Below are 12,784 nucleotides of genomic sequence, written 5' to 3' on the forward strand. Positions count from 1 at the left end.
TATACTATATATATATATATATATATATATATATATATATATATGTGTGTGTGTGTGTGTGTGTGTGTGTATGTGTGTGTGTGTGTGTGTTGTGTATACTATATATATATATATATATATATATATATATATATAAGCCTACTGAAGCGCTAGATTGAGCTACAACCCGATAAAATCGTGTCTCGTAGAAAGTGAACGACGTAACATAAAAGCATTATGCGCAGGCAGGCTTACTTGCTTGGTGTACTTGTGTAGGCGATCTCTCTGGGTTTTCAGATCGAGTACCGCTCTCTCGTGCTGACTAATTTGCTTCTTCTTTACAGGAGGTGGTGCTTTAGGAGCCGCCGGCTTGCTTTTAGAGGATCCCATGGTGACTGTATTCGTCCGTTCAGTATTGTTCTCTATTTATTGTGTTCAAAAAAAAACGTTGAAATTTTCAGCTTAAAATGCCGACATCCATCCCAGGCCGATCTCGGTTTGATTAACAGTCTCGCGGCCAATCGGTTTGTAGCTGTAGCTGATTCTCTTGTATCGCGTGTATGTAAATGAACACTAAACATTTAATAAAGTCTAGAAACATATATGTATAGCTAGCTAGTATAGAGACGTATACATATATGTATATATGTTATATATATATATAATCGTTAATGTGTGCATAAGTCCCCCATGGGCATGGGGTCGAGGGTGTCGACGTGCAAGTTGCTTGGCCTGATTGCGATATTCGTCGTAAGCTCTTATCACCTGTATATGTCTTTGGGTTCAATCAACTCGTCGTTCAATGCCGATCTATCGGTGGAAGGAGTGGAGAAAGCATTCGATTATGTGTTGGTGCCGGTTAAGAATGACACAGGTGTATTATGTTATGTGAATATACGCTGTGAGTATGAAGTAGGATTAAGGTTCCTTGATAATTCCACTGTTGCCTCGGTGGACTGGTCTGAGCTGGTGTTTAGTACGCTGGTACTCTCCAATTCAACTGCTTTTAATGGGCATTTTCAATATATAGCGGACAGCAATGGTGTTGGGAACTATAAAATAGAGTTTACACCTAGAACGTATGGGATGCATGATATCATGCCGCGACTTCTCTACAGTAACAGAACAGCAGCACTGAATCCTAGTGACCTTAGACAGACCAGTGCACATGGCGGCGATGCAAATTCGAAGTATTTGGGGTTGTTACCGAGTAATAAAATACTGGAGGTGATGGTCTTAGCAGCAAATGTAAGCCACCAGGAGAATGTACTGACAACTGAATGTCTGAGAAACAACACGGATGACACAACAGGGCACTGGGTTATCCAACCGAACGGCGGCAGTCAGTGCGTCGGTCGCACTGTGTTTTCATACGATAAGCAGGTATGGTGTGATCCTGGAATCCTTCAATACCAGTTTATATCATAGATATTGAAGCGTTTAACGTTGATCAGTGTATCTGTGTGTATGAATGCTAAGATCTCCCATGTGTATGTATTGTATACTGCCTAGATATTTTCAGGTGCGATGTTTTTATCTACGATACCAGTTTATATGTTTACCGAAGAGGATAGTCTTGTTTGTGTATGATGAATCAATAAGACTCTATCTATTTGATTGAGCTGTATTTTATCTAAAATCGCCTTGCAGGTGATGCTGTTTGTTTGTCTCCTTGATTACAGTGTACATGCATACCGGAGAGGCTATTCTTCATCTGTGTGTGTTTCCAATTAATAAGATTTATCTCATCTGAATGTACTTGATACTTTCTGTTTTTATATGCTATTCGGGTGTTATGTTTGAATCTTTGATACCAGTTTATAAAGCCATCGAATTGGATCACTTTGATCTGTGTGTTAGTTGCTAATATTAATTTACATCCGATAACACTGTATATTTTACGTATATTTATCTGCGTTCCAGTTTAATATGAAGGAGTGTGAGACCTACGACCGGCCATGCAGGCCTCTTTGGCACAATGCAGAGTGTGACTATCCAACTCTGAGCTCAAGTCTGGTCACAGCCTGCTTATCCAGGTGGAATATACATATGGTAAGCATGTTTCGTCTCGTTTGTGCGCATTGCCATCCCTTTCGGTCATTGATTTCTGCTCGTGTCTCCAGTTGGTAGTGGTACTGGCAATACTGTCATTTATTCAACACAATTAAATCACACCCCTTGCTGTATCAGTTCGGAGATTCCGTGACACGCCAGATGGTATCGTCATTGGGTCACGCATTCCCATCGACGGTACGCTCCCTCCAGGCCAATGAGACGTCACTCTACCCATGGGAGGGTTACAGGTATGGCTTCAGTTTACTTCGCTATGGGTTCGTCATTTTCTGGTCGCTTTATCGGTCCTTATTCGCGAGAAGCAGGTCCGTGTGTTTATTATTTGTCCTTTACCTACCGATTCCCCTGTCTAGTAACCCACGCAAGATGGAGTTTCCAAAACTGTTCAATGAAACATCAAGGACGGCGCTTCTGGCTCTGATAGGCGACGTAAGTTTTGTGCTTTCAGTCGGCCAAAATATTCCTTGGCTCAAATGAATTACAAACAAATCCTCTGCGCTTGTGTACCCTTTATTGCGGTGCCTCAACATATATCTGTGTGCGAGGAGACAACGTAAACTATTTGGAATAGCAATCGAACCTGTGTGACATTTACATGTGTCTATATATCACTCATTCTGACTTGCTAATCAAGTTTATCTAAGCACCTGAATATAGCTTTGGAAAATGTTGTCCGTTTGTATACTACGATATATGAAGAATAGCTCGTCGAGTGCCTTGTCTTTACATTTGAAGCTTAGGCGTGATATTGAATTCTGCTGGGTGTGTCACTCACTTACTGTTTTTGGTGGTTAATGTACAATTCATAGATTGGGTTTTGAAAGATTTTGACGGCGTGAGCGTAGGTGCACCAATTTTACTACCTGCACGTTCAGACTTAAGTATCGATGTTTATGTCTATGTCTCAACAACACAAGCGTTTAAACTCAAGTCTCGTTTCTTCAAATAGTGTCTTCGCACACTCATGGTACTGATGAAAGAACATTTCACTTGCTCTCATTGTGGACTATCAATTTGGAATATTCTAAGGTTGGAGTTTCTCCACAGCTGTATTTGGTTCTGCACTGAGGCAATACAACCCCTCCATCTATGTACATATGTACTAGCACTTTTTTGAGCAGTCGTCGGTACCCAAAACCATGGCATTTAGTTGTTTCTAACAGGCGATTCGAGTATACAGACACCGCCATGTACCAATCGACCTTTTTTTTTTAAAAATGAGTGAATACATTTGTTTACAGAAACGCTGGCGGACAGACCGAGACGTTGTAGTCTTCAATGCCGGATTACATGATGTTGCCTTTTCAACTGCAGAGGAGTACGCTAGTTATCTGCCGGTTGTGCTCGAGGCTATGATTGCGGTGTGTTGCTACAACTAGTGCGGCTACCTTGCGCGTCGGCTGCAAATATAACTCTTTGTACTGTGCTAGAGGAAACATCTGTTGCCGCTGACTTGAAGTGTTGTAGTCAGCAAATTCAATCTGTGTCTGTTCACTAACTACACCTCACCTCCGCCGCAGGCCAACTTTAAGCATCTGATCTTCAGAATGACAACCTCGATACACCCGCACATGATACCAGGCGGTCCAATAGATAAGCACTGGAAGTTCACTACTGTTCGTGTGGAAGAGTTCAACAACATTGCTATCAAGGTGAGCCATTGCCATTGGGAAGAGACATCCTTCACTCTGCAATCGATTGTGTTTTATTATTGAAATGTCATTCGTTTGTTCGGAAATCAGCTTTCTGTTGTTGATCAGATCTTCTCAAGCGCAATCATTCGTATCTCCTTCATGTTTTAGGCCATCAAGACCCTGAACAAACTCAACTATGGAAGTACGAAGGTATGGAGCATTCAAGATCACCAGCTGTTTGCTTTGGCTCGAACCTGCCGTCATGTCACGTGCTCGGAACTTAACTTTGTCGAAACACTTGTTTTTCTCATGCATTTTCATTTTGTTCATTGCTACAGACACGGATAGCTATCATTAACGCCGATAAAATGACAGCAAGCAGATCTGATGGCGTCTTATTCCAAGACATGCGCCATTTCTGTCCTATACTCATGCTTGAGATGTGGTCTGTTCTTTTCCATAAAATATGTGACACGTAGCATTGCCTCCACAACATGCAATGATACAAATTATTCCGTTGAGTTGGTTTGAAATTCCCAGCAATAATCGATGATGGTCCTAATGACATATCTCAATACCTTGTTGTTTAGTACCCTATTATGTGTGGTAATGTACATGACGTCGGCCAAAACCTTTGAACACAGTTCTCTGGGAGTGAATACCATTACATGTCCGTTGTTGCCATTCCCAGCGCCTGCAATCACCCTGAGTGACTAGTGACAATTGTATTTAGAGCTTATCGACGAATGTCGTTTGATGATTGTCTCATTCCAGATGTACGGTATGTTGTCACTAGCACTTAGACATTTGAGTATCACTACTGCTGGCCATCTGGTACAGCACAGCCCTTTAAGGAAGTGCAGCTGCCTGTGTAAGGAGAGGATAAATACAGACTGTCATATTTGAAAAATAGATGCCACTAGAGTTCTGAATGAGTGGCATAGGTTTTTTTTCTAATTGAGTACCTCTCTAGAGACGGCACTCGAGTTTGTTAATTGACTATTGTATTAGAGGTAGTCAGACCCCCCACTCTTATCGAGCACTTTCACGTTCATCGGCTTTGGCGCTCAATGACTTAATATGACCTCTTATTCAAATTAACTCAGTTTCTGTGCGGAATTCATATTTCACACCATTAACGGATGCTGGTATTTTGCGATTACCATAGTATCTTAACTCGTACATATACAAAAAGAAACGCATCGCAGCACGTCCACTTCGATTAGCATTTTAGGCAGCCCATATGTCAACGGGTATTGCAGCTCCTCGACGTTAGTCTGATCTTGTATAGTTTCCTGCTGAGGCAGCTTACCTGCCGTGTTTAATATACAGCCTGCGGACACTGCGGGTTTTGATATCTTAGTTCTACGGGGGAGCTTCTTGGACCTCGAGGCTTCAGGATACCGAGTTTCAGATGCCTTAACCAGCCACAATCATATACAAAGACATGAATCGCATCAGTACAAATCAACATACTAAACTTTCATAATACTGAGCTTATTGGACATGTGTGCCAAAGTTTCAGGCTCAATCGACCTTGTCGCTACCTTCGGTGACTAATTCGCTACTCTTCTGTGGCTAAGCTGTTTCTTGTAACACAAATCCTTCGAACCGATTAGCTGTACCTTTGCCTTATGACTTGAGCTTACACTATTCGTATGGTTTTCAAAACTAAGAAGTCTTCACCACAAGAAAAACTAATTTGTGAAAATGATCAATCCCTCGCCGACAAGAACACTATCATACTTTTCAAACGGAGCCTTAGCAGACGGTCTGCAGAATCCGTGTGTTGTGTCTTACGTCTTAACAACACAACACGCGCGAGAGGGAGAGAGGAGTTCAGACTGTGTAGATGCTTTGAGATTGTTTTAATGATAGTCAACATGCCTACTCTAGTAGAGAGAGCGTTTGATGTGATTGGGCCTTGGTTTGGTTTTGGTTTTTGAAGTCCAAACTCCAAAGTCCAAACCCTAAATATCTATGTATCAAAGATAAAAGATTATAAGAGCCAGTCCAACCCTAAACCCAAATGCCCCAATTTAAGCCGTGAAGTCGTGAACACTACAATATAATCAGATACTTCAAGACGTGTGCATTATATAAATCACATAGTTTATGTACTGATCAGCGGCAACTCAACTTCACCTCTGCCATCACTGCTATCGTCGCCAATTCACATTTATACATACACATATATACAAATAATAGAAACATTTATACATTTTCATATATACAAATAATAGACGTGTTTGTGGAGTGAATATTCCACGTTATACAGACAAACAAATGAATAGATGCATGAGTAGAGGGCATCAGTGAGGTAGTGAGGTATAAAATGTCAGCACCAAACCGGAATAGGGCGCCTTCTGTGTTGGCTCTCACTCTCTACGAAGGAGAAGAATGGGTTAACGAACCGGATGATGGACTGTTTAATGTTAATCAGTTGCGGTCGCTGAGGAAACCGTCAATAGCCTTTCAAACACAGGGAGTGGACGAGTCCAGTGTTTACGACTACAATGAGACGGCGGTACGGTCCAAATACACAGCAATTATCTGTAATCGTATAATTATTCTGCAAGCACTCTTGCGTAATCATGTCTATCAAATTCTAGAGCATCAGCCTAATTTGAGTATGACTCAGTGAACCACTATGCTTAATATTTGTTGATATATGAGTTGTATTCGATCGCTGCGACCGCTGAAGGTGCATTCAGAACACAGGGAGTGGACGATTCGAGCATGTACGACTACTATATCGCGGCGATAGCGTCCATAGGTATAAAATTCGACACCAGTCTAGTTTCCAAAATGCTCAGTGAGCTCCTATGTGTTACAATTGCTGGCATATGGGTTGTATTGGTGAGCACTGGCGACTGTCGGTGAAGAAGCCGTCTCCGGCATTTCAAACACAAGGAGTGGACGATTCTAATGTGTTCGCCTACAATAAGATGGCAATAAGAACGGACACACCGCATCCCTTTGCAATCGTATAGCTATCTTTCTTGATTTCTATTTCTCTCCAATTGCTAGAGTACCAGCGGAGTGTTCATATTTTGCAAGCAACTGTTTATGTATGAGGCGTTCGCATTGTTTGACTCAGTTACTCATGCAATTCTAACATGCTTTGCGGCATTTGCCGAACTGTACATTGGGGCCGGGTGCGTCATCGGAGGTTAGGATGCATGCTGTCACTTCAGGCAGCTTATACATAGCCTTCTCAAATATACAGTAATTGAGTAAATATGAGTAATTGAGAAGGCTATGGTTTATATATTTATACAAGATAGCATGCGACAATACCTGCATTCAGACTAAGGAAAAATTACGTCTCCATGTTCTGAAGAATAGGTTATGAACTACAGCTCCAGTACTTCACACAAACATAGCTCACACCTCGTGTGGCTTCAAATTGACAGAATCTGGGACGGTTTCGGCCAAGAAATTCCGTTGCGATACGGCGCCTGACTGCAGCCGATGCGATGGAAACAAGTGGAACAAGAAAGCGTGCAAGATCAAAAGTTTGGGCGTCTTCTACTGTGGTGTGAGTAGCGTTTTCTTTGACTTCCAGCATGCATGTCTCGTTCTGTACTGATCCTATAATACAATTCCAAATAAGCTCTTGCTTTATAGATGCGAAGATACCTGCATTGTACTCATTCCTTCTCTTTGGTTGTGGACCGCCAGTGCACAGTCTGCAGATGAGAGAGCCGAGAAACGTCCACTCTTGAATGACCACAAAAAGTAAGTCACGAGTCCATCTCTAGAAGTGCAAGTGAAAAGTAAGTCACCAGTCCATTTGCTTTTGATGTCTGATTGGACTGACGCCAAACACTCATTTGAGAGCATGGCGTATGAGAAGTCATCTTAACATCCTCAAGAGCAGAATTGAATAGCATCGGTCACATCCATTTCAATTCTCAGGTCAAAGCACTATCAGAAGCAAACGGGTTGGAGGCGGATAGTACACCGGATTGCGAATGTGGAGCTTTCATCCACAGTTCTTCTTGTGTGCTGCGCGGTTTTATCTTGCTTTGCGGAACAAGGTACCTATAGTATTTCACCCTGTGGATGATAAGTGAAGTTTTTGTCTGTAACAATTCTAGTAGCCTTGACAATCCCTCAATAAAATTGATGCTATCTACGACATACTCAAACTGACTTAAATTTTCACCACCAGTACATCAATGGACACTAAAACATTTGCGGTCAATTGGAGACTATATAATGGGCGACACAGAGAAAGATTCTTACCAAGCAGTATGTTGGGTTCTATCTACTGACTTAGATACGAGTATTTCTATATGATGCTTTTCGTCTTTGGTCGAGTTTATATGCGTAGAGTAAGTACGTGCCTGCGTTTGTACGCACTGTCAGCCACAACACATCTAATGTAATGTTCCGAACTAACGTTCTTCAGGGCATACTGTGGGTTTCATGGTCCTTTTTTCTGCTAGTGATCGCAATTCAACTGACGAAGATCAGCCCGATTTGTGCTGGTTCTGGTATTCCGGTATGTACTGGTTGGCAAGACATAGAAGCTCAATCCCTTGGTTTCACTGATTACTATATAAGACCCCTATTGGCGTGCGTTATTCTGGTAGAAATAATGTGCACACGGAGTTGCCGAGCCCTTATATGAGCTCGGAACCGTGGTGACAATCTAAATCCAATTGTTTTTATTTGATTCAGGAATTGAAAGTGTACCTATCAGGCGTCCATCTGGCTGGTTTCTTCCACTGGAAAACACTGTTTGCAAAGGTATATATTCTTGATACGCGTGATTAGGCTTGATAGTGTTGGCCTGAAGTTCTCCATACTCATATGCAAGTACAAGCGATTGATCGATTGGCACCGGCTCCAATTGAAAACACTAATACTTTGCTTACGACCGTATCTTAGATTGTGGGCTTAACAGTACTGCTAGCAAGTGGTTTGAAAGTGGGTAAAGCTGGGCCTTGGACGCACATCAACACAGCAATAAGTAAGTAAAATCACATATGTTCGAATATTACTGTCACCCCGGGCTTCTCAGCTCTGCTGCTCAACAGCCCCAGAAATAACCACAGAAAAAATCACAGAAATAAGACTTTAGTACAGACTTTTCAATTGGATTGACCGCAAGCTGCCCTCTGTTGGCAAATGCGAAATATGTTCAATGTGGAGTGCAGTGTGTTGTATTGGTTTATTGTGAACATGGTGTGCCGCGAATGTCAGCTGGCTTTTCGATATTGCTCGATAGCTGTTCTACTTGAAATTTGAAATGAGATTATCTTTTGGCCCGTTTTAGCTTGACATCGATGGCAAACTTCACTTCTGTATATCCGAAGGTGATTGTTTTAGGTTCGATTCCACTTGTGTGGCTAGTACTGAGTGTTTACATCATGTCGCTCATGTGACTAAACTGGGTCCTATCTTCATATTAATACCACTATTTTCAGCCGCTCAGCTCACGCGGTTGCCAGTGTTCAGTCATTTAGTAGAGAATGAGCGAGTCATCAATCAGATCTTATCAGGTGCCTGCGCGAATGGTATAGCCTCCTGCTTCACTGCTCCGATAGGCGGTGTGCTGTTCTCAATTGAAGTCACCACGGAATACTATATGCTGTCCACGTACTGGAAGGTTGGTTAGTATGATCAAGTGCAATATCTATATTATTTATAATACTCAGTGTATACACCTCGGCCGAGCAATATGTACTTGTGTACTTCACAAGAGCTCTCAGTAACTTTTCTCTCTACTGTACCGTCGCAGGCATTCGTCACGGCAATCTGCGGCGCTGTATGTGCCCATTTCTTCAGGCCGAACCCCTTCATACAGCCTCTGGATCAGACGGATCGCGTGGTCTTCCGGGTATGCTCAACCCAATATAACCTCTTGTTGATACTACCCTTCCCTTCCTTCCTTACTCTGTTTTCGAGATGATGTTGAGCAGGCCTTGTATTGTATATACTTATCCAACTTCCAACTAGCTTCGGAGGCCTGCTACACTTGACAGAATGAGCGCTTCAGGTGTTCTGTCTGTTTGTTTTCCTTGTTTCCATGAGGTGCACTTGCATCTGACTTCACACTTGCTATTGTTAAATCGACCACTACCGATCACTACCTATGTAAGGATGTTGTACTTTTTATTTTCGCTCAATTTCGGAAACTTCTTGCCACTTTAGAACCTAGAATTGGTCGTCTTCTTTGTCATGGGGATCGTTGGTGGTCTTCTCGGGGGTCTATTCGTCCGTGTGTATGAAAGGATGATGGAATGGAGGAGGAAAGAATTCTTTGGTATGCATTCTGGTTCCAAATTATTCATCTCACTTTATGCTCAAGATCCCTTAGTTAAGCTGGTGATCAACCAACCCCTTGTTTTCTTTATATCAACAATGCAATTAGGTATGAGTACATACCATGTCTTTCCATACTTCTTCGGGCTGATATCTCTGCCGCTGTGCTTCTGGCTGGGCGAATACATGCGCCTGCCGCTAGCGGAAGCGATTTCGGACCTAACCGTGAGTACCGATCTGGATGTGAAGCATGGATGGATGAATACAGGGTATTGTGCAAAATAGTGTATCTCCCAGTATGAGTTCGACATTGACACTCGTGGTGTCAGTATAACTAGCTTTCTTGCCAGGTGCAACCCGGATTGGGACACTAAACGTTCGTAGCGTATTGAGCCGTAAGCGGGTATACACATCTATTCTACCTTGCACGGCAGTGTCTCTCGCTGAATCGAAAATGAACTCTTCTGTCATGCTAATTGAATGGCCTGTATTCTCCTTCTACTCAGGTCCATCTATGGGAATCTGGTGTTGTATATATGTGTCAATCTGATGCTGGTTGTGGTAACTATAACACTCCCTATTCCCGCTGGAGTATTCATGCCTCTGATCGCGATCGGAACGGGGATGGGACGCGTCTTTGGGGAAATCATGCATGATATGGTAAGTCTTCATGAAGTCTACTACATAAATCATGCATGATATGGTATGTCTTCGTGAACTTTACTACATAAATCACGCATGCATGATATGGTATGTCTTCGTGAAGTTCGCTACATATACCATGCATGACATGGTAAGTCTTCGTGAAGTTCGCTGCATAAATCATGCATGATATGGTATGTCTTCGTGAAGTTCGCTACATATATCATGCATGATATGGTATGTCTTCGTGAAGCTCGCTACATACATCATGCATGATATGGTAAGTCTTCGTGAAGTTCGCTACATAAATCATGCATGATATGGTATGCCTTTGTGAAGTTCGCTACATAAATCATGCATGATATGGTAAGTCTTCGTGAAGTTCGCTGCATAAATCATGCATGATATGGTATGTCTTCGTGAAGTTCGCTACATATATCATGCATGATATGGTATGTCTTCGTGAAGCTCGCTACATAAATCATGCATGATATGGTAAGTCTTCGTGAAGTTCGCTACATATATCATGCATGATATGGTATGCCTTTGTGAAGTTCGCTACATAAATCATGCATGATATGGTAAGTCTTCGTGAAGTTCGCTACATAAATCATGCATGATATGGTATGTCTTCGTGAAGTTCGCTACATATTGTTACCACTTCCATCGGCATGCAATGCAGATTTTGGGTTGTGCTGTCAGTCCTGCAGGCATCGCAAAATCAACGGAATACTATTCGCAGCAAATGATTCCACGGGCTTGTGGATAGCAGTACACTTGTAGACGCATAGCGCGAGGGCTTTGTTCTTCGATGTAGCTAACGACTAAATTAAACCCCGTATCCTGCATATCATAGTATCCCAATAGTGGCATAGCGCGTGGAGGTTACGCCCTTGTCGGGGGTGCATGTTTAGCTGGAGGGGCCACCCGATCGCTCAGCTCTGCAATCATCGTGCTGGAAGTCGTCAATGGTATCGAGGTACCGTTTGTTTGTTAGCTCGTACAGGTGTGTAGAGTACCCTTGTATATCGTAGCACTGCCATTCGAACTGGTGTCCTGGGCAACAGCTGACAATTGGCATGGTTTCCCCGCACAAGTATCGAAATTCGACACTCTGTTTGGTATGTGACAGCTCGTTTATCGGAGCCTCGCGCTGATAAGGATTGGGTAGGGACAGGTTGCTGAAGCTGACACATCCAAAGTTCGTCGTACAGCTAACGCTGATCATTGTAATTCCCTCTCCCAGTTTATGCTGCCCGCGCTTTTTGGTATCATGATTAGCATCACGGTCGGCCAGAGGTATGTAGAGTCGTACAGCTGTCAATGTTGTTGGTGATTGCATGACTAGATCATGGCATACGGCAGATCACGTGTGTGGGGAGTCTATCGCAGCTGTCCGTGTATGCGAGTGTGGTGTTTTATACTTATACCGTCACGCCATATTAATTGTACAATCGGTCCTTGTTTCGTATGAGGTGTCGCACTTGCCTTTCGATAGCCGATTCCCTCTGCTCTTCCTTGGGCGATCCATCTCAAATCGATATCGCTAACCAGAATTTACGTATCTCAGGCTCTCGAGATCCATATACGACAGCATTCTGTACGCTAAGGGGCTACCTTATCTTCCCAGGAAAAGCCGCCTGAAGCAATTCAGCGGGAAAAAGTATGTTTATTGCACTCATATTTAGCGTTTAGCAAAGCGCAAGTTGAGTCGGAAAGTTGCAACGAACTTCTGCGGAATATCAATCGCTACTTCGTAGAGCGGTAATTAATCTGCACTTTCTCATGTATTGGACAACAGGGTTGCCTCCGACTTAATGCGCATCGCTCCGACTTATGTCACACAACTGATGGATTACGCTGACCTTGGTCGTATGCTCTGTGATCCTCAACAGGTTCGACTTAGCTACGCTATTGTGGAAACCAAGACGAATCTCTATCTCTTAGGGGCTGTGTAAGTGTTGCTATTCGGAATAGATTCATATCATGCTATAGCGCACTCGCCAGCGCTCTGATTATCTTGGTATAGTTTACGCATGCGACCTCTATATACACTTTTGCCTTACTTGCCAGGCCCATCAAGAATGACCTCAGAGCGGGCGTTAATGCCTTCGTCTCTAAATGAATTGGGTTAATATCATTTTTGTTTGGCTTTCTCTCGTTGTTGCGACCCTCGCCCC

General features: G+C 42.8%; 2 protein-coding genes across 2 annotated transcripts in view; both read left to right on the top strand.

The window, feature by feature from the left end:
• Window positions 1–594: 594 nt before the first annotated feature.
• SARC_00054 (hypothetical protein) lies at window positions 595–4,317 on the top strand. Its single transcript, XM_014306224.1, has 8 exons — window positions 595–1,362; window positions 1,903–2,031; window positions 2,170–2,282; window positions 2,406–2,481; window positions 3,294–3,413; window positions 3,573–3,704; window positions 3,855–3,896; window positions 4,025–4,317. The coding sequence occupies exons 1-8, from the start codon at window positions 670–672 to the stop codon at window positions 4,163–4,165; spliced, it is 1,446 nt and encodes a 481-aa protein (XP_014161699.1). The 5' UTR covers window positions 595–669; the 3' UTR covers window positions 4,166–4,317.
• A 1,578-nt stretch (window positions 4,318–5,895) lies between these two features.
• The window catches only part of SARC_00055 (hypothetical protein), a gene marked incomplete at its 3' end in the record, with an annotated part of 7,946 nt that continues 1,057 nt past the window's right edge, over window positions 5,896–12,784 (top strand). The window contains exons 1-17 of the mRNA XM_014306225.1: window positions 5,896–6,213; window positions 7,103–7,227; window positions 7,371–7,427; window positions 7,608–7,729; window positions 7,864–7,943; window positions 8,104–8,196; window positions 8,376–8,444; window positions 8,586–8,667; window positions 9,125–9,306; window positions 9,439–9,537; window positions 9,852–9,963; window positions 10,072–10,231; window positions 10,469–10,622; window positions 11,461–11,583; window positions 11,851–11,903; window positions 12,175–12,267; window positions 12,406–12,499. Coding sequence (XP_014161700.1) covers window positions 6,022–6,213; window positions 7,103–7,227; window positions 7,371–7,427; window positions 7,608–7,729; window positions 7,864–7,943; window positions 8,104–8,196; window positions 8,376–8,444; window positions 8,586–8,667; window positions 9,125–9,306; window positions 9,439–9,537; window positions 9,852–9,963; window positions 10,072–10,231; window positions 10,469–10,622; window positions 11,461–11,583; window positions 11,851–11,903; window positions 12,175–12,267; window positions 12,406–12,499 — 1,890 coding nt within the window. The 5' untranslated portion in view covers window positions 5,896–6,021. The remainder of the gene's footprint in view (window positions 6,214–7,102; window positions 7,228–7,370; window positions 7,428–7,607; window positions 7,730–7,863; window positions 7,944–8,103; window positions 8,197–8,375; window positions 8,445–8,585; window positions 8,668–9,124; window positions 9,307–9,438; window positions 9,538–9,851; window positions 9,964–10,071; window positions 10,232–10,468; window positions 10,623–11,460; window positions 11,584–11,850; window positions 11,904–12,174; window positions 12,268–12,405; window positions 12,500–12,784) is intronic.

This window comes from Sphaeroforma arctica (assembly GCF_001186125.1).
Source record: "Sphaeroforma arctica JP610 unplaced genomic scaffold supercont1.2, whole genome shotgun sequence".
Taxonomy (NCBI): domain Eukaryota; class Ichthyosporea; order Ichthyophonida; genus Sphaeroforma; species Sphaeroforma arctica.